Source organism: Elephas maximus, chromosome 5 (assembly GCF_024166365.1).
Source record: "Elephas maximus indicus isolate mEleMax1 chromosome 5, mEleMax1 primary haplotype, whole genome shotgun sequence".
Classification (NCBI taxonomy): Eukaryota; Metazoa; Chordata; class Mammalia; order Proboscidea; family Elephantidae; genus Elephas; species Elephas maximus.
The window spans coordinates 162,053,550-162,075,394 of record NC_064823.1 but is presented as its reverse complement, the minus strand read 5'-3'; the positions used below and the strand labels follow the sequence as shown (position 1 = coordinate 162,075,394).

At 44.7% G+C, this 21,845-nt stretch overlaps 1 protein-coding gene across 4 annotated transcripts in view; it reads right to left on the bottom strand.

The window, feature by feature from the left end:
• HTT (huntingtin) overlaps positions 1 to 21,845 on the bottom strand; it is a 191,327-nt gene that overhangs the window by 147,178 nt on the left and 22,304 nt on the right. For all 4 annotated transcript variants that reach the window (XM_049886648.1, XM_049886645.1, XM_049886646.1 and 1 more), the window contains exon 2: positions 14,964 to 15,047. In XM_049886648.1, coding sequence (XP_049742605.1) covers positions 14,964 to 15,047 — 84 coding nt within the window. The remainder of the gene's footprint in view (positions 1 to 14,963; positions 15,048 to 21,845) is intronic.

Genomic DNA, 21,845 nt, shown 5'->3' with positions numbered 1-21,845 from the left:
TAAGATTGTTATGTACACTTGATGAACTAACTACTTGATCATTAGGAAATGACCATCTTTATCCTTGGTAATATTGCTCTAAAATCTACTTTGTCTGATATTAATACAACCACTCTAACTTTCTTTTAATGTCCCTGGGTGGCACAAGAAGTGCTCGGCTGCTAACCAAAAGGTTGGCTGTTTGTGTACATTCAGAGGCACATTGGGAGAAAGGCCTGGCAACTTACTTCCCCAAAAATTAGCCACCAAAAGCCCTACGGAGCACAGTTCTACTCTGACACACATGGAGTGTCCATGAGTCGGAATTAATAGCAATTAGTTTTAGCTTTCTTTTGATTAGTGCTAGTATATCTCTTTCTACTCCTTTCTTTGTAGCCTATACGTGTCTTTATACGTAAAACGAGTTTTTGTAGGCCGCATACACTGGGTCCTGCTTTTCATCTGATATGAAAATCTCTGCCTTTTACTTTAATGTTATGATAGAGATGATCAGTATAAACACACCTTCATACTGTTCGTCTCGTTTTTCCCTTGTGCTCTTTCTTCTCCTTTTCCCCTTTTTCTGGTTTCTTCTAGGTTGAATATTGTTGTGATTCCACTTTATCTCCTTTTTTGGTTTATTACTTATAACTCTGTTGTATTTTTTTTTTTTTTTTTTTACCTGTTTTGGTGTTTACAGCATATAACTTTATCATACTCTACTTCACATACAGCGTAACAAATTAACAACAGTATTGTATTAGATTGCTATGGCTGTTGTAAAAAATTATCACAAACTGGATATCTTAAAAAAAAACAGACACTTATTCTCTCATAGTTCTCGAGGCCAGAAATTCAAAATCAAGGTGCTGGCAGGGCTGTGCTCCCTCCGGAGCCTCTCAGGGAGAGTCCATTCCTTATCTCTTCCAGTTCTCGGGGGCTGCCAGTGTTCCTCGGCTTGTGGTCACATCAATTTTCAAGGCCAGCATCTTCAAATCTCTCCCTGCTCCATCTTCACATCATTCTCTCTCTCTCTCTCTCTCTCTCTCGTATTCTGTGTGTGTGTGACGTCTCCCTCTGCCCCCCTCTTAAGGATACATATGATTGAATTTAGGGCCTCCCATAAAAATCCAGGATAATCTCTCCACCTCAAGCCTCTTACTCATATCTGCAGAGATCCTTTTTCCTTATGACGTAACATTTACAGGATCCAGGGATTAAGGTCTGGTATCTTTGGGGGGGGCCATTACGCCACCTCCTATAAGCATATTTCTGCTTTTCTAAGTTTTTATGCTATTGTTGTCACACGTTACTTCTACATGTTATAAATGCCAAAACAGATTATTTTTGCTTTAAAGAGCCAATTAACATTTAAAGAAATTAAAAATAAAAGGGAAGTGTCATTTACATTTACCCACCATAATTACCATTTTCGCTGCTCTTCATTCACTGGTATATATCCAGATTTCTGTCTGGTGCCATCTTCCATCTCCCCGAAACACTTTATCTCTTGTAGTCGTGGTCTGCTGGACAGAAATTACTTCAGCTTCTGTATACCTGAAAATGTCCTTATTTCACTTTTGTTTTTGAGGTGTGTCGTAACTGGGTAGACTACTGCGGTATCTTCCTGCAGGGCTTCGAAGATAACGCCCCACTGACCGCTGGGTCACAGCGTCCCCAACGAGAAGTCAGCTGTCACATATGCTTTCGCCCAGTCTGGGTCTTTTTAATATCGCGTCTCTGCTTCATAGATTCAATCTTTTCTTTGGCTTCTTAAACACGATGTTTTTGTCTACTGATTTTACCATCTGTGTCATTTATGCGTTGGTCTCAAGTGATTTCTCTTATGAATCATGTTCTCCTGCTGCTTTGCATTCTTGATCATTTTTTTGGTCGATGAGAATATACACAGCAGAACATACACCAATTTAACCATTTCTACATGTACAATTCAGTGACACTGATTATACTCTGAGCTGTGCAACCCCTCTTACCTCCTTTTCCAAGTTGTTCCTCCCTCATGAACATAAACTCACTGCCCCCTAAGCTTTCTAACTAATCTTCCGAGTGGCTGTTGTCAACGTGGTCCCACATAGATAGTTCTTAAAGAAGCACTATAGTCATTTTTATAGTCAAGGCAGACATTCTTTACTAGTTAATTAAACTACTGTTTGGTTTAAAGAAGACTTCATGGGACATTTCTGGTTTAAGGTTTTAAAGATTATCTCAGGGCAATAATTTCAAGAATCCATCCAGCCTCCATAGCTCCAGAAAGTGTGGATTCCATGAGAATCTGAATTATGTTCTGCATTCCTCCCCCACCCCCTAATCAGGATTCCTCTATATAGAATCTTTGCTCAAAACATTCAGGGCTGGTAGCTGGGCACCACCCAGTTCTTCTGGTCTCGTGGCAAAGGAGGCAGTAGTTCACGGAGGCAGTTAGCCACACCTTCCATCCCTCCTCCTGTTTCTGCCTCTCCTTCCTCCTGTTGCTCCGGGCAAACAGAGTCCAGTTGTGCGTCCCTGGCCTTCACTGGGTGCCAGACTGGGAATCGCACCTTACTGGGTGCTATGTATTTCTGGATTCCTATATATGTATTTGAACTTTGCTCTGGGATGCGGTCACTTTGAATGAGTTTGATCCTACTGAGTCTAATCCTATTGAGTTTTGCTTTGAAGCGTTATTAGGTGGAATCAGAGCAATACTTTAATCTAGCAATACTTCATTTCTGAGGCAAAGCCCCCCTGAGTTCTCTATCAGCTGCTCTGTGAATGACGTTTTTCCACTGCGGCTGGTGTGAACGGGAACTTTTCCCAGCCCTGTGTTAGTTTCGGCAGTTGCTCCTTCTAACCCTGTCAGATGACTCTATCCCCGTGCAGTCCTCACAAGCGTGGGTTTATCAGGACCCAGTTAAAGTCCCGGGGGACCTTTTGCACGTGTCCAGCGCTCTCTATGCCGCTCTCTCCTCTCAGGTATCACACCCTGTGACCTCTAGCCACCTTGACCTCCCCAGGCTACCAGCTCCGTCCCCTCCACGCAGCACACCAGCTGGCTTGGCCCCGTGGTTGCCTCTCCTGTGTCACAGCCTGGAAACTCTCTCCAAGAAGTAAGCTGGAGAAACTATAGGGCTCATCTCATTAGTTTTGCATTTTTCAAAGATCACCATTCTTTACCTGATGCCCTGGTGCCTTGTTACAAATCCATTGTTACATATATTTTACCCTTTTTTTCAACCATTTCAGGACAAAAAGTAAATCTTGTTCTTCGTACTACCCAGGATAGAAGCAAAATTCTTTCATTTTTTTTTTTTAAACTTTATTTTTTTTTAATATATTTTTCTTATCTTTTACGGTCACAAATATAAATATATATCAATCATCTTTTTATGTTAATTAGCATTCCCTTGTTTACCTGTGGAGCCTCGGTGGCACAGTGATTAAGGTCTCAGCTGCTAACCAAAAGGTCTGCAGTTCAAATATACCAGTTGCTCCTTGGAAACCCTACAGGACAGTCCCACTCTGTCCTAAAGGGTCCCTATGAGTTGGAATCGATTCGATGGCAATGGGTATTGTATAAATGTGCCTTTTCCATTCCCCATGGCCAGTAAAGGAGCCCTGGTGGTGAACTGGTTAAGAGCTACAGTTGCTAACCAAAAGGCTGGCAGTTCGAATCCATCTGCTGCTCCTTGGAAACCCTATAGAGCAGTTCTACTCTGTCCTATAATGTTGGAATCAACTTGATGGTAACAGGTTTGGTTTCAGTTTAGGTCAATAAAATTATCTCCAATTTTTTAATGGGATGAAAACACTGCACAATATTGTTAAAAACTTCCCTAGAGCTATACGCCCAGAAGTAAAACTGCTGAGCTCAACACCGATGGCATCCTAGGGCTGCCAAACTACTCTCTAGGAAGATTCTTGCTCCTCTGACGAAAGTCCCGAGCACTTCTTAAATGTCCACTCATTTGACAGGTGAAGAAGAGACTTATTTTTGTTTTAGTTTCATCCTGTTATTATTAGTAAAGGTGAACATTTTTTCTTAGGAAGCACTAAATAAGTGTTAGCCATTATGCTTATTCCACCACCTGTCTGTCAGTTTGTTGTCTGTGGGGGTTCACATGTTGCCGTAAGGCTGGAAGCTCTGCCACCGGTATTTCAAATACCAGCAGGGTCACCCATGGTGGACAGGCTTCAGTGGAGCTTCCAGACTAACACAGACTAGGAAGAAGGACCTGGCAGTCTACTTCCAAAAAAGACTGGCCAATGAAAAACGGATGGGTAACAGTGGAACACCATCTGGTACAGTGCCAGAAGATGAGCCCCTCAGGTTGGAAGGCACTCAAAGTATGACTGGGGAAGAGCTGCCTCACCAAGTAGAAAAAAAAAACCAAACCCATTGCCATCAAGTCGATTCCAACTCATAGCGACCCTATAGCGACCCTATAGAGTCATCAAGTAGAGTAGACCTTAATGACGTGGACAGAGCCAAGCTTTCGGGACCTTCATTTGCTGAGATAGCATGACTTGAAAGAGAAGAAACAGCTGTAAGCATCCACTAATAATCAGAATGCAGAAAGCACAAAGTATGAATCTAGGAAAATTGGAAGTCATAAAAAAATGAAATAGAATGCATAAACATCAATATCCTAGGCATTAGTGAGCTGAAATGGACTGGTGTTGGCCGTTTTGTTTTGTTTAAGATGTTGGAACATTCTTTATTACAAATGGAAAAAATAGACCTGTGGTTACTTATGATTCCTGTCTGAAGCTGACGTGAGTTGTCTGTTGTTGTCAGAAGGTGTGGACTCCAACTGTATGATTACAAGTATCTACACTCTTTAGGACCAATATTTAAAAACAGATTAGATACATGACTCATGTATTCTGCAGTCATGTTTTACAGTATAGTTGAAAGTCAAGCGTCATCATAAAAAATGCAAAACTATTCACAAACAAGAAAATTATTTTTATTCTTTTCCCTGAGCAAGCTGTATTTATTTTTCAAGGGAAATTTATTGACCCACTGCCTTCAAGATATATGCTACATTTTATTCTTCCATGACTTTATTTTTGTTTTTGCAGAAAAAAATCAGAGTTGTTTTTACTCCACACATCCTTTTCTTCTGGAGTACGAAGAAATAACTGATCAGCTACAGGGAAACTGGCGTGCCCCCAGGATGTTAATGTTGGAAGCAATCTAACAATGAAGCTTTAGGTGAGCTGCTTTTGTAGCAGTTCCTTAAACACAGAATTAACAATGCTAAATTTAAGACAAAGATGCAGAACTGTACATGTAATAAACCCACTGCTGTCAAGTAGATTCTGACTCAGAGAGACCCTACAGGACAGAGTAGAACTGCCCCACAGGATATCTAAAAAGTGGCTGGTGGATTCGAACTGCTGACCTTTTGGATAGCAGCAAGCCGCTTAACCACTGTGCCACCACACATGTAATAAAGAGCCTAAATTCATTTTTGATGTTTGACTGCTGACAACTTTCAAGTCTCATCGCTTCCCTTCCCTTTTCTGTTCCACATGTGGGCGTGCTGATTAGAAAGCCTGAGTGCTCTGTCCCTTGGCGCTAGTGGGAAGTTCAAACCACGCAAGCCCCAACCTCTGTTCACCAGCCCTATCCCCTAACCATAATAAAAACCCCAACTGAGTCTCCGTTTCTGTTCTCTCAAGGCATTTTCAGACCTGCTTAGGAGATTGCCCTGCTCTTCTCGGAAAGCCTCATTATGTCAGTCATAAGCCTTTTCAGACCCTCTTGGTGTGTGTATAAGTGCATCAGTCTTGACAGCCAAACTAAATTTTAGGCCAGGGGTCCATCCCATCTCTGCAGGACAATCACAACAGTACAGAATGATCTCATTTAAAAAATTATACATATGTACGTATGTATGTATGTATACGCCTTGTGTTACAGAGTGGAACCACTTCATGGGATATTCTTGGCCGTAACCATTAAATAGCAGTTCATCAAGCCTTTCTTCAATAGCTGCTGGGTAGGTTCAAACCACCAATGTTTAGGTTAAGAGCCAATCACAACCACTTGTGCCACCCACCATGAACTGGAATTGACTCGACAGCAGCAGTTACACACACACACACAATTACGGTACTGGCCATTCTGAATCGGATAATCATATGGTCTATTATGCCGGGAATGACAAATTACAGGGGAACGGCCTCACGTTGTCAAAAAGAACATTTCTGTATCTATCCTGAAGTACAACACGGTCAGTGGTAAGATGAAATCCACATACCTACAATAAAGACAACTTAATATGACTATGCCTCAACCCTACAAGCACTCCTTTTTCTATGCCAAGAAATTTGGAAGAAGCCTACTTGTTAAGGATTTCATTTTACTTCAATGCACAATCAATGCCCTTGGAAACAGCGGTCGAGAAATCAAACAACATATTGCATTGGGCACATCTGCAAAAACCCTCTTTAAAGTGTTAAAAAGCAAATGTGTCACTTTGAGGCCTAAGGTGCACCTAACCCAAGCCATGGTATTTTCAATCGCCTCATATGCATGCAAAAGCTGGACAACGAACAAGGAAGATAGAAGAAGAATCGATGCATTTGAACTATGACACTGGTGAAGAACAGTGAATATACCACGGACTGCCAGAAGAACAAACAAGTCTGTCTTGGAAGAAGCACTGCCAGAGTGCTCCTTACAAGTTAGGATGGCAAGACTTCCACTCATGTACTTATGGACATGTGATCAGGAGAAGCCAGTCCCTGGAAAAGGACATCATGCTTAATAAAGTAGAGGGTCAATGAAAAAGAGGAAGACCTCCAACGAGATGGGCTGACACAGTGGCTTCAACGATGGGCCCAAACACAGCAAAGACTGTGAGGATGGTGCAGGACCGGGCAGCGTTTTATTTTGTTGTACGCAGGGTCGCTATGAGTCAGAACCGACTGTATGGCACTTAACAACGGCAACACTAGGCTTGTTTGCCTTTTTTTTTCTTTTCTTTTCTGAGCTAGCCATTTATGTTTTGGGGCTATTTTTTAATTATTGATACTTGTCTTTTTCTTATTGATTTATAATGACTCTTTATACAGGGTATTAAACCTTTGATAAACATGTTGTCAATACTTTCACCAAGTGGAATTTGCTTTCCATTTTGTTTAAGAGCGATTCTGACATACTGAAAATACTGTTCCTTTTATCCTACTAGCCTTCTTCGGGCTGAGATTATATTTTATTCTTGTGGTAATGACTTAATTTTCTTTTACACTTAGTTAATTAATGTGATGTTTGTCTGTCTGCAATATGAGGTAGAGACCTCATTTTCCCTCAAATGGTCGGTTATTCCTACAATCACTTATTCAGTAACTCATCATTTCCTTACTAACATAAAATGCTATCTCTATAACAAATCCATGCACACAGGTATATAAATGTCTCTAAGTTTCTCTCCGTGCCTGCTTTCACGTCCAGCTGCTAGCTGCATGTGCGTGTACAGGCCTCAACACTTTACTGACGGCACGTATTCATTCTTAGAGATGAGCCACAGAATCGCCTTAACAAGTCCAAAAATACTTCTACTAGAATGTGATCCATAGTATATGCATTTTATTGATTTTTTTTTTTTTTTTTTTGTAGAAAGTCAACTTTAGCATATAAAATCTCCCCATCCAGGAAGAAAAGTAGTGTATATCTTTCAGGAAAGTACATCTTTCAGGAAAGTTGTGTATTTCTTGCTAATTCCTTGAAATTTTATTTTTTGGTGCTACTGTGAATTGGGATCTTTAACCTCTATGTTTTCTAAGTGATTTATGCTAATACATGAAAAAAAAACCTATGTATCTCTATATTCATTTTTACCTAGCCAGCTTAGCAAGGTAGCCTGTGTCTGTAACAGGTTGCTCAGATGAGATTTCCTAGGTATTCCCAAGAGGATACTTGTCAAAAACAAATCCCCAGGCTGTATCCCACCAGAAGGTTTAAGTGTGCTTGGGAAACGCAGCACTGAGGTATTCTCATTACTCCACTTTTGATGTGTTTCCCAGATGATTTTGAAGTTCATTCATATTTAGAAACAGTTGCTTAAACCACCAAACTGGCTACACATTTACCATGTATGAGACATTTAGATGATTCCCCGTATAAAGAACTTCAGAAGCTGTCACTCAACACCACGGGAGACAAGACCAGCTTATTACAGAGGCTACAGAAAAGTTCTAAGGTTTATTTACATTTAAGAAAGGACAACAGGAAATACCAGCCATCAATAAGATTTCACGAAACATCACATTTACATAAAATATCCACTTCAGCTATACACTCGGAAATCTATTCGTCTTACTAACTAGTGCTGCTGGAACAAAAAACATCATGAGTAGGTTCCTTTAAAAAACAGAAAGTATTTTGTCCGTTCGGGAGGCCAGAAGTCCTGATTCTGGCCGTGGCTCTAGAGGGAGGTCCTTCTTCGTTAGTAGCCCCAGGACTTCCTTGGAATTCCTTGGCATTTCTTGGCGTCTGCCTTCCCCCGTGTGTGTCCCTGCCTATCCTGCTTTTATAACTCAAAAGTGGTTAAGATTTAGGACTCGTTCTTCTCAGGTATAACCTCACTAACAAAAGAAACCCCTTTTTCCAAACAGCGTCATGTTTACAGATATCAGAAAAAAGAAAAAAAAAACCTGCCATTGAGTTGATTCTAACTCATAGCAACCCTACACGACACAGCAGAACTGCCCCATAGGGTTTCCAAGGAGTGGCTGGTAGATTCGAACACCCAACCATTTGGTTAGCAGCCCTATCTTTTAACCACTGTGCCACCAGGCTCAGCAGTTAGAATTTCAAAACATACTTCTGGGGGCATAATTCAATCCATAACATTCCACCCTTTGGCCCTCCGAGACTGTCCTTCCCGTGTGCAAAGCATGTTTGCCCTATCGCATCATCCCCACTAGTCTTAACTGATTCCAGCACCCACTCTAAGTCCAGAACCTCATCTTCCGAATCGTCTGCATCACGTATGGGCGAGACTCTGGGTGTGCTCCATCCTGGGACGAAATTCTTCTCCACCTTCGGACCTGTGACACCTAGACTCCAAGGTGTCCGCTTCCAAAGTACAGTGGTGAGTCAGGCGTAAAACAGACATTCCCATTCTAAAATGGATACACTGGTGGAAAAGAAATAATTGCAGGTATCAACCAAGTCCAAACCAGCAGGACAAATCCCATTAACACTCAAGGCTTAAAAATAATCCTCTGTTCTCCAGGCAGACTTGGGCAACGGCCCTGCCCTCTGAAATCTCAGCACTGGCTACACTCTCTGGGCTTTGGGCAGAGGGCTCTCAGCCCTGGATGTCAGCCCCACCTTCCAGGCCCACTGGGATGGTGGCCTCATTCTCCTGGCCCACCAGCACAGCAGCCCTGGCACCTCAACTTTGGGCAATGGCTCTGTTCTCTTGGCCCACTGGAATAAAAGCCTAACCCTCCAGAACCAAGGTGGCAGAGACCCCCACTCTTTGAAATCAAGCAGGAGTTCTACCCTTTGAGACCTAGGGGACAGTGAGTCCACCCTTTGAAACCCAGGAAGTGGAGGCCCTGCCCCATACCCCTTTCTGACAGTTCTGCTGGTCTCCAAGTTGCTCCAGGACAGTACCTTCCTTTTCCTGGAGGATAACAGGTGCTCACAACCAACTAGCTCCATTGCCCCCATCCTGCCTGTAGAGTTCCAGGAGGCAGACAGCTTCCTTCACTGTCCCTTTCAGTCTGAGCTGACAGGTTTTCTGCTGAGGTGGTTATTAGATCCATCGGTCACAGGCCTAAAAAACGTGCAGCCACACCCTAAGTGTCAGTTTCAGGGCACACTCTCTTAAGTCTTCACAGCAGAATTTTTCAAATCTTTAAGTTCTGGTTTCTTTTTGCACAGTTCGTGTCTCACTCTATCTTCTTCCTCCTGTATTTTATCATAAGCGGCAAGAAGAAATGATGCCGTGTCGTCAAGATTTCACCTATAAATCTCAGCTGAATATCACTTACAAGCTTTACTTTCCACAAAACATTCAAACATAATTCAGGCAAGTTCTCCATCACTTCTTAATAAGGATCGTCTTTCCTCCAGTTCCAATAACTGGTTCATCATTTCCTTTTAAAGCCTCACCAAAGGAACGTTTAACATTCACATTTCTAGCAGCCTTCTGTTCAGGACAAAAGCTTTCCCCACAGCTCTCTATTCCTACTGTGCCCTCGTCAGAATTGCCCTTAATATCCACAGTTCTTACAAGAGTCTCTTCAAATCAATCTAGGCTCTTACTATCAAGCACATCAAAATTCCTCCAGTCTCTGCCCATTACCCAGTTACAAAGCCCTTACCAGATTTTATGTTTATTACAGCAGCACCCCAGTCATGGTACCTAGTACTGCCATGCCAAAAAACACCACAAGTGGGAAACTTTAAAAAACAGAAATTTGTTCTTTCTAGGTTCAGAAGGTCACAAGTCCTAATTCAGCGTGTGGCTCCAGGGGGAGGTCCTTCTTTGTCAGTGACCCCAGGAGTTTCTCTGGGTTCCCTGGCATTACATCTTCCTCCTGTCTCTCCCTGTGCCTATTCAGCTTTTTAACACTCAGAATTGATTCTGATTTAGGACCCACACTACTCTGCTATGGCCTCGTTAACGTAACTAAAGAAAACCTGTATTTTTAAACAGGGTGCTATTTACAGGTACAGGGGCTAGGATTTTGACACACATTTTTGTGGGGCACAATTCAATTCCTATCACCTCGCAAGGGATGGAGAGCATCTTAAAAGAAACTTATTTGTTCTTTGAGCCAGTGAGACCAAGGACGACCTCTACGGCTCTGTAAGAAATACTATCAGACTTTAAACACAGAAGAAAATATTCTTTGATGGTTATGAGGGTGGGGAGGGAGGCAGAGGAGGAGGGAGGGAGAAGAGTATTCACTAATTAGATAGTAGACAAGAACTATTTTAGGTGAAGGGAAAGACAACACACAATACAGGAGAAGTCAGCACAACTGGACTAAACCAAAAGCAAAGAAGTTTCCTGAATAAACTGAAAGCTTCGAAGGCCAGCGTAGCAGGGGCAGAGGTCTGGGGACCATGGTTTCAGGGGACATCTCAGTCAACTGACATGATAAAATCTATTAAGAAAACATTCTGCATCCCACTTTGGAGAGGGGCATGTGGGGTATTAAACGCTAGCAAGCGGCCATCTAAGATGCATCAATTGGTCTCAACCCACCTGGAGCAAAGGAGAATGAAGAACACTAAGAACACAAGGTAAGCACGAGCCCATGAGACAGAACGGGCCACATAAACCAGAGACTACATCAGTGTGAGACCAGGAGAGCTAGATGGTGCCTGGCTACAACCGATGACTGCCCTGACAGGGAACACAACAGAGAACCCCTGAGGGAGCAGGAGAGCAGTGGCATGCAGACCTCAAATTCTTGTAAAAAGACCAGACTTAATGGTCTGAGTGAGACTAGAAGGATCCCGGAGGTCATGGAACCCAGCCCTTCTGTTAGCCCAAGACTGGAACCATTCCCAAAGCCAACTCTTCAGGCAGGGATTGGACTGGACTATAAGACAGAAAATGATACTGGTGGGAGTGAACTTGTTGGCTCAAGTAGACACTTGAGACTATGTGGCCAGCTCCTGTCTGGAGGGGAGATGAGAAGGCAGAGGGGGACATGGCTGAACGGACATGGGGAATAGAGGGTGGAGAGAAGGAGCGTGCTATCTCATTTGGGGGAGAGCAACTAGGAATACATAGCATGGTATATATAAATGTTTGTATGAGAAACTGACTTGATCTGTAAACTTTTACTTCAAGCACAATAAAAAAAAATTAAAAAGAAAATCGATTTGGCACTTCCTTAAAAAGCTAGAAATAGAACTACCATTTAATCCAGCAATCCTACTCCTTGCAATATATCCTGGAGAAATAAGAGCCTTTACACGAACAGATATATGCACACCAATGTTCACTGTAGCACTGTGTACAATAGGAAAAAGCTGGAAGCAACCAAGGTGCCCATCAGTGGATGAATGGATAAGTAAATTATGGTATATTCACACAATGGAATACTACGCATCAATAAAGAACAGTGAGGAACCTGTGAAACATTTCACATGGAGGAATCTGGAAGGCATTATGCTCAGTGAAATTAGGCAGTTGCAAAAGGACAAATATTGTATAAGACCACTATCATAAAAACTCCAGAAATAGTGTAGACAGAGAAGAAAATATTCTTTGATGGTTACGAGAGCGGGGAGGGAGGGAGGGTGGGAGAGGGATATTCACTAATTAGATAGTAGATAAGAACTATTTTAGGTGACAGAAAAGACAACACACAATACAGGAGAGGTCAGCACAACTGGACTAAACCAAAAGCAAAGAAGTTTCTTGAATAAACTCAATGCTTTGAAGGCCAGCATAGCAGGGGTGGCAGTTTGGGGACCATGGTTCCAGGGGACATCTAAGTCAATTGGCATAAAAAATCTATTAAGAAAATATTCCGCATCCCACCTTGGAGAGAGGCGTCTGGGGTCTTATTTGTTAGCACGCAGCCATCTAAGATGCATCAGTTGGTCTCAACCCACCTGGAGCAAAGGAGAATGAAAAACACCAAGGACACAAAGTAATTATGAGCCCAAAAGACAGAAAGGGCCACATGAACCAGAGACTACCTCATCCTGAGACCAGAAGAACTAGATGGTGCCCGGCCACAACCAATGACTGCCCTGACAGGGAACACAACAGAGAACCCCTGAGGGAGCAGGAGAGCAGTAGGATACAGACCCCAAATTCTCATAAAAAGATCAGACTTAATGGTCTGACTAAGAATAGAAGGACCCCGGTGCTCATGGTCCACAGACCTTCTGTGGGCCCAGGACAGGAACCTTTCCCGAAGCCAACTCTTCAGACAGGGATTAGACTGGACAATGGGTTGGAGAGGGATGCTGGTAAGGAGTGAGCTTCTTGGATCAGGTGGACACTTGAGACTATGTTGGCATCTCCTCCCTGGAGGGGAGATGAGGGGGTGGAGGGGGTTAGAAGCTGACAAAATGGACACGAAAAGAGAGTAGAGGGAGGCAGCGGGCTGTCTCATTAGGCGGAGAGCAACTGGGAGCATGTAGCAAGGTATATATAAGTTTCTGTGTGAGAGACTGACTTGATTTGTAAACTTTCACTTAAAGCACAGTAAAAATTAAAAAAAAAAAAAAAAGATTTCCTATTAGCATGCATCTCTTTAGAACAAGAATATCCTGAACTGTCTCTATTACTCCATGAAAACAGAAGAGATACACTAATGAGAAAACTGTTAACTATCATTTTGATTGAAGGAGGCAAACTGAACCAAAAATCCATCTTAAGATATCTCAACATAAATTATTAATATGTGGAATCTGAGCCAACAATCCATCGATCCCACTGAGAATTATCAAGAAACAAAATGACAAGTACAAAGCACAAAGCAGTCAGATTAAGAGAGGTTTCATTTTGGCGGTCAATAAACTTGTTTCAGAGTAAAACAATGTTCTCTGAGACTTGATGGTGGAGGTCAGGTGGACAAAGCTGTGCTAGAGCAGCAGGACATCAAACGTCTGTCAAATAGTTAAGGTTGTTTCACACAAAAGTAGTGGTAATTTACACTATGGACAACGAACATCGTAAAAGGACACATTCCCCTCTCAGGCAGCTTAGGAATATATAGTTCTTTACAGTGTTTTCACACTTATCAGCTGATTTCAAAGGAGCTCTATAAACTGGAGTTCACAATTCATAGATGAAACAAGAGGGTCAAAGAAGCTAAAACTTTCTAAAATCATTCAGCTGTTAAGTAGTACTGAAAAAATTCAAATTTTTTTTTTTTTTTTACTTTTAACATAGTGCTGTTTGATAGAATACCACGCTAACAGAATTTAAAAAAAATTTGGGGGGGGACATAGTCTCATTTGCTATTTCTTTTTTTTCCTCACATTTCTCTGAGTTAGGTAGAAACAAAAATCATCCACCATATTTCACAAACGAGGGCACGAGATAAATTAAAGTGGAGGACTATATATGAAATCACTTTGGAAAGTATGAAATACAAATGCAAGGCTGCAATAAAACTCAGTGAATCACCAAATATACTAAAGTCAAGGTTATTTTTCAAAGAGTGTTTTCTAACAGATTATGAGGCACTCTCTCCAACTTCCAGCAGGAGAGCAACATGAATTTTTTTACTCCAAGGGGAAAAGCAAGGGGAGAAGGATTTCACAGGTGTCCATCTGCGTGAGAGAATTCAGATACCACAGGTACATACGGCTCCCACGTCAGCCACTGGAAACAGGCCTGAAATATCCAACCATCCACAGCCACCAGGAGCCATGGTCAGGAAGGCAGACGGTCAAAACCCAGGAGGATGAGGAGAACTAGCAGAGAAGCTTCCCAAGAAGGTGCCACTAGTTCACCGCAGTGAGAAAGATCACGCAAGGAAAGCTGAGCTCGGGCCGCGGCCTGCGACCCCAGCAGCCCCAGAGCAGGTGAGCAGGCACTGGCCACCCCGGGAGCACAGGCCCTGCTACAGGGGCGGGATCACAGCCACAACTGCCAAGAAAAGTTAATAAAAGATACGCTGCGTTCGATTGTCTCACACTGTTCCACTTAATGCAAAAAAAAAAAAAATGTGAAAGTACCAAACAAAAAGGATTTTTAAATAATTACACAGTTACCAGCACAGCTAATTAAATAAAAACATGCTGTTCAATTATTTTAATAGTTACAACTGTTGTATGTAAGATTACAAAATGGAAACTTTACTCATTACTGTGTCTAGATATCCTTGATATATATAGCCAGAAATCTGGGGACAGGCCTTTATTTTAAATGGACTTTTTTAAAGGTTTTAAGACAAATGAGGACACAAGGAATATTCTAGCGTATTTGCATTGAAAATATAAAGTTCTTACATTCTCTGAGAGTTCAAAGTGCAATTACCTGAGAGACTGCGCCACTATGTTTTCACATATTGTCAGACAATGATTCACACGATCTTTCTTGGTGTTTAAGAGTTCTTTCTTTCTAAAAAACAAAAACGAAAAAGACAGGAAATGAAGACGGGTTGAATTAACCACTGCCTTTATTTCTACATACTCACCCATTTTCCCCCACTCACTCAGTAAGCACTCATTGAGGACTACGAATAATCCACCATACTTGCGCTGAGAGGCAGGCTGGGGACCAGAACAGGGAGGCAGAGACAAGCTCACAGTCTGGGATTACCACCACCCCACTGCAGTTAGGTGATGTGACTAAAGAAGCTGACTGTCCCGACTTTAGAGAAAGAAAATTGAAGTCTACGGTGATTTGCTCGAGATCACACAGGTACCACTGATCCGCGGAATTTGGATTTGCTAGCCCCCGCAATCCTGTGAGCCACATGAGTCTCAGCCCCCGCAATCCTGTGAGCCACAGGCGCCTCCAGCCCCCGCAATCCTGTGAGCCACAGAGGTCTCAGGCCCCGCAATCCTGTGAGCCATAAGAGTCTCAGTCCCCGCAATCCTGTGAGCCACAGAGGTCTCCAGCCCCTGCAATTCTGTGAGCCACAGGAGTCTCGGGCCCTGCAATCCTGTGAGCCACAGAGGTCTCCAGCCCCTGCAATTCTGTGAGCCACAGGAGTCTCGGGCCCTGCAATCCTGTGAGCCACAGGCGCCTCCAGCCCCTGCAATCCTGTGAGCCACAGGAGTCTCAGGCCCCGCAATCCTGTGAGCCACTGGTACCTCCAGCCCCACGCAATCCTGTGAGCCACAGAGGTCTCCAGCCCCCACAATCCTGTGAGCCACAGAGGTCTCCAGCCCCTGCAATCCTGTGAGCCACAGGCACCTCCAGCCCCCACAATCCTGTGAGCCACAGGCGCCTCCAGCCCCCACAATTCTGTGAGCCACAGGAGTCCCAGGCCCTGCAATCCTGTGAGCCACAGGCGCCTCCAGCCCCCGCAATCCTGTGAGCCACAGGAGTCTCAGGCCCCGCAATCCTGTGAGCCACTGGTGCCTCCAGCCCCCCGCAATCCTGTGAGCCACAGAGGTCTCCAGCCCCCACAGTCCTGTGAGCCACAGAGGTCTCCAGCCCCTGCAATCCTGTGAGCCACAGGCACCTCCAGCCCCCACAATCCTGTGAGCCACAGGCGCCTCCAGCCCCTGCAATCCTGTGAGCCACAGGAGTCTCAGGCCCCGCAATCCTGTGAGCCACTGGTGCCTCCAGCCCCCCGCAATCCTGTGAGCCACAGAGGTCTCCAGCCCCCACAATCCTGCGAGCCACAGAAGTCTCCAGTCCCTGCAATCCTGTGAGCCACAGGCATCTCAGTCCCCACAATTCTGTGAGCCACAGGCACCTCCAGCCCCCGCAATCCTGTGAGCCACAGGCGCCTCCAGCCCCTGCAATCCTGTGAGCCACGGAAGTCTCAGTCCCCGCAATCCTGTGAGCCACAAGGGGCTCCAGCCCCCGCAATCCCGTGAGCCACAGGGGGCTCCAGCTCCCGCAATCCTGTGAGCCACAGGCACCTCCAGCCCCCGCAATCCTGTGAGCCACAGGGGCCTCCAGCCCCCGCAATCCTACGAGCCACAGAAGTCTCCAGCCCCCACAATCCCGTGAGCCACAGCAGTCTCCAGCCTGCCACCTACTTGGCAGCCCCAATCACTGCGTGAGCCACCTCCTTGAAGTGAATCTCTATACATAAACCATCGCCATCAATTCAATTCTGACTCAGAGCGACCCTACAGGATGGAGTAAAACTGGCCCGTAGGGTTTCCACGGCTGTAAATCTGTACGGAAGCAGACTACCACATCTTTTTCCTGCAGAGCAGCTGGTGTGTTCAAATCGCCAACCTTTCGGTTAGCAGCCGAGCACCTAAAGACTGTGCAGCCAGGGATCCTTTATTTATTTATATATAAATATATATAAACACAAATATAAACATATACCTCACTGGTTTTGCTCCTCGAGACAACACAGACTAATACTAACCCAGACTAAGCCAGGACTTAAACCCAAGTCTTCTGGCTTTAAATCTAACCTGTGGCTCACCAACTCACATTCAGTTTTTTTCCTTGTTCACATGACTGAAACTGGATGCAGCTTATAACTGATGGCATGTCAGCTGAATTAGCAACTCTTTTTTCTTTCTCAGTACACAGATCTATGATAATGGAATAAAATAAAACGGACAGTATATTCAATTCAATGAAATACAGTAATATAATACCTAAAACATACACCAAAAGGAACCCTGGTGGCACAGTGGTTAAGTGCTCAGCACTAACCAAAAGGGCTGTGATTCAAACCTACTAGCTGCTCTGTGGGAGAAAGACGTGGCAATCTACTTCCATAAAGATTACAACCTTGCCAACACTATGGGGCAGTTCTCTGTCTTGTGGACCAGCTATGATTTAGAATCAACTCGATGTCAACAGGTTTGATTTTTTTATACACACACCAAGCTGCCTCCATTTCTCAGTATCCCACTGTTAACTGACAGCAGGCAGCATACCACACAGGCCTCATACTTGCTATTATGTATAAAACAAAGTATAAATAATGGCTAATTAATTACTTCTATGGAGCCCTGGTGGTGTAGTGGTTAAGAGCCTGGCTGCTAACCAAAAGGCTGGCAGTTCGAATCCATCACCTACTCCTTGGAAACCCTATGGAACAGTTCTACTCTGTCCTACAGGGTTGCTATGAGTAGGAATTGACTGTACAGCAAGGTTTTTTTTAAATCACTTCTAAATCCCCAACCAGCTGGAAATAAGCCTGTGGCTCAGAGCCTTTCCCAAAAGCCTCCTAGTAAGACTTCTGGGCCGAGCAAAAGGAGGTAGTAAACAGCCTGACCTGATGAGGATCAGATTAGAGGTGCTTCATTCCCACCCAAACCTGTGGTTTCAAATGTCTTCAAGGTAAGCATCATCAAAGTAAGGTAGAACGGGATGACCGATCCAAAGAAGAAGCCAAAAACCTGAAGCAGGTGCAAAAACTATGTCCCGAAAAGACCTCTGGGCAGGGTTACTAGTACCTGACAACAAATAGGCCAGAAAACTACTAAGTTCCTGAGGGAGCCCAGAGAAATCCAAAGTCTAACCTGTGACTGGCTGCTTAATCCCCAATGTAACACTCAAGCCCAAGAAGTGCACCTGAAGGAACAGAATGCTGGGATTATGCAAGTCCAGTGAAGAGCTGGATCTACACAGCGGCTGCGACAACTGGCTCAGGCTTAACAATGACCGTGGGGTGGTGCAGTTAACAATGACCGTGGGGTGGTGCAGTTAACAATGACCGTGGGGTGGTGCAGTTAACAATGACCGTGGGGTGGTGCAGTTATCAATGACCGTGGGGTGGTGCAGTTAACAATGACCGTGGGGGTGGTGCAGTTAACAATGACTGTGGGGTGGTGCAGTTAACAATGACTGTGGGGTGGTGCAGTTAACAATGACTGTGGGGTGGTGCAGTTAACACTGACTGTGGGGTGGTGCAGTTAACAATGACTGTGGGGTGGTGCAGTTAACAATGACTGTGGGGTGGTGCACAATGGACCAGCCTTTCGTTCTGGTGTACAGAGGGTCGCTTTGAGTCAGAACTGACTCGACGGCATCTACCAACAACAATGAAGGCATGTCCTTGAAAGGCACTTCAGACATGGCTGGGAAGGATAATCCAAAAAAAAAAAAAAAAAAACCCGTTGCCATCAAGTCGATTCCAACTCATCGTGAAAAGATAACAGGCAAAGAAAAATCACCAAAGGGCAGTCACAGACCAAGAAGAAAAACAGACCAGAGCTCCAAGTGGAGAAAAGAGCCAGGGTCTAGAAACCTCTTTCATGGAACTGGAATGGGGTCTTCCAAAGACTGTCCATCGGCACCAAGGTCCAGTGATGCTGTTTCCATTCATCACTTTCCAAAAGGGACTTCCATTGGCAAGCTGTATTGCAGACTGCTAATCATCCACTGTGACGGCTGATGTTATGCGTCAGCCTGGCTAGGCCATGACTGTAATTATCCTCCATTTTTTGTGATCTGATGTAATTATCCTCCATTTTGTATGTTGTAAACCCTAACCTACACATGTTATTGAGGCAGGATAAGTAACCAGTGTATCATGAGTCACACCTCTTGTAGTCTTGCCCCTACTCAAGTATCTGATGTGAGGGAGGTTTCCTTGGGGTGTCACCTGCATCCAATGTATATGGATGCTCTGGCAAAGCTCTCCCTTGCCCTGGATTCTGCATTAGACTCATCACCCTCTGACCTCTGGTTCTTGGGACATGAACCAGCAGACTTCCACTAGACCTGCAGATTTTTGGTTCGTCAGCCCCTCCAACCCCGTGAGTCAGGAGATGCCTCCAGCCTGACGCCTGATGCATGGATTTGGGACTTGGCAGCCTTCACAACTGTGTGAGCCATTTCCTTGAGATAAATCTCTCTATACATGATTATACGTATACTGTTCACTGGTTTTGCTGCAGCCTAAGACACATACCAACAACCCATTCTTCCCTTCCTGGGTACACGACCTCCGAGTTGGAAGTGACATTTCCTAGTTTCCTTGCAACTAGATGTAGACACATGACTTAGCTCTTACCACTGAATGGGGGCAGAAGCAGTATGTGGAACTTCTGCCTTGCTTGCTTGCTCTGGGTACCTCCCCTTTCTATTTCCCCCCAGCTGGAATACACATCCCTGACACCCGGTTTTGATAATACAGATAAAGACAACAACTAGAAGACAGCAGAGCGACAAGATGGAAGGATCTTGGGTTCCTAAATGACCATAAGAAACAGAGGTTCCTTCCCCATCATCACCACCAGCCTCCCATCTGCACGAACCACTCACTTCACAAGTGCTATGATGTGACCAACCCAAATGCCCTGCACCTGGTGGACAGACACACAAACTGGCACACCCACACAATGGAACACTACGATAGAAAAGGAACAAACCACAGACACACACAACAAGGATGAGCCTCAAATGCATTACGCTAAGTGAAATAAACAGACTCGAAGGCTACATACTGTGTGATTCCATTTATGTGATATGCTGGAACAGACAAATTGAACCATCAGTAATTTCTAGGGGCTAGGGTGAAGGGCTGACAGCAAGGAGAAAGAGGGAAGTTTTGGGGAGGAGGATGGAACTGCTCTAAATCTTAATTGTGGTAACAGTCACACAGCTTTGTGTGTTTGTCAAAACTCCCAGAGCTGTACATAAAGTGCAATAAATTGCTTTTATGTGGCCCTTCTCACCTTTTTTTTTTCTCACCATGGTCTGGTGACTCCCACAGAATGGCTGGGTGGGACTATGCAAATAAGGTGCATGGGGGCTGCGGTAGATTAATCACTGTTTTGTGTGGCCTTTCTAGTCATGGTCTTATAACTCCCACCCAGGTGACTGGACGGGACTGTGTGATAGGGTAATCGTGGCCTACCAAGGGAACTGAGGAAACCCTCGTGGCATAGTGATTAAGAGCTATGGCTTCTAACCAAAAGGTCGGCAGTTTGACTCCACCAGGTGCTCCTTGGGAACTCTATGAGGCAGTTCTACTCTGTCCTATTGGGTCACTATGAGTCAGAATTGACTCGACGGCAATGGGTTTGGTTTGTTTTTTTTGGAAGGGGATAGGTCAGTTTTGCCTTAAAAGAGAGCCAATTTCAGAGCAGAGAGGAAGGCCCCATGACCACCGAGGAAGAACAGCCAGGAGCCAAGGCGTCCTTTGGACCTGGAACTCCTGTGCTAGGAGGCTCCTGGGACCAGGAGCCAAAGAGCAAGCTGTAACCCTGAAGACGGTGAGAAGCGGTGGCAGCAGAGGCCCGGCAGCAGAGATCCAGCAGCAGGAGACAGCACAGTGGGCTTCCTGGACCATAGGGAGAGAAAGCTGAGTGCCTTTGGACCTGGAACTCCTGTGCTGGGCAGCTCCTGGGACCAGAAGACAAAGAGCAAGCCGTAACCCTTAAGACAGTCAGAAGCGGTAGCAGCAGAAACCCGGCAGCAGAGATCCAGCAGCAGAAGACAGCACAGTGGGCTTCCTGGCCCATAGGGAGAGAAAACTGAGTGCCTTTGGACCTAGAACTCCCGTGCTGGAAGGCTCCTGGGACCAGGAGACAAAAAGCAAGCTGTAACCCTGAAGATGGTGAGAAGTGGTGGCAGAAGAGACCCGGCAGCAGAGACCCAGCAGCAGGAGACAGTGCAGTGGGCTTTCTGGCCCATGGACAGAGAAAATGAGTGCCTCTGGACAGAGACTGAGGGCCAGGCAGAGGCGTGCCTGTGAGCACAGCTGAGACGAGGCTATCCTGATGGAAGAACTGTATCCTGTGTTCCTGAACCTGAATTGTAACCTGTTACTTCCCTAATAAACCCCATGATTGTAAGTATGATCTGTGAGTTCTATGTGGCCACTGCAATGAATTATCGAACCCAGGAGAGAAGTTGACAGCACTGTGCAAGGGCACGGCTGGTGTCAGAATTAGTGAAGATCTTGGAGAGAGGAGGCACGTCTGGTCGCTACCTCATAGCAATCAGTCTTGGGCTGTTGATCTTAGTTTTCCTTCCCCTGGTGAAGTCAGAGGAGGTCAGATGCTGCCCCCATGTCATCTGTACAGGGCCCATCAAGGGGATGAGACTGGACATGTTGCAAACAATGAAAATAAGACACGTGGAACCCTACAGAGGTGGGAACCATGCAAATAAAGTATATGAAACCCTAACGAGGGGATTGGTCAGTTTTGCCACCCTGTTAGGCTTAAAAAGAGAGCCAATCCCACAGCAGAGGAGGGGCCTCACTACCAACAAAAAAGAAGAGCTAGGAGTGGAGCACATCTCTGCACTGAGAAC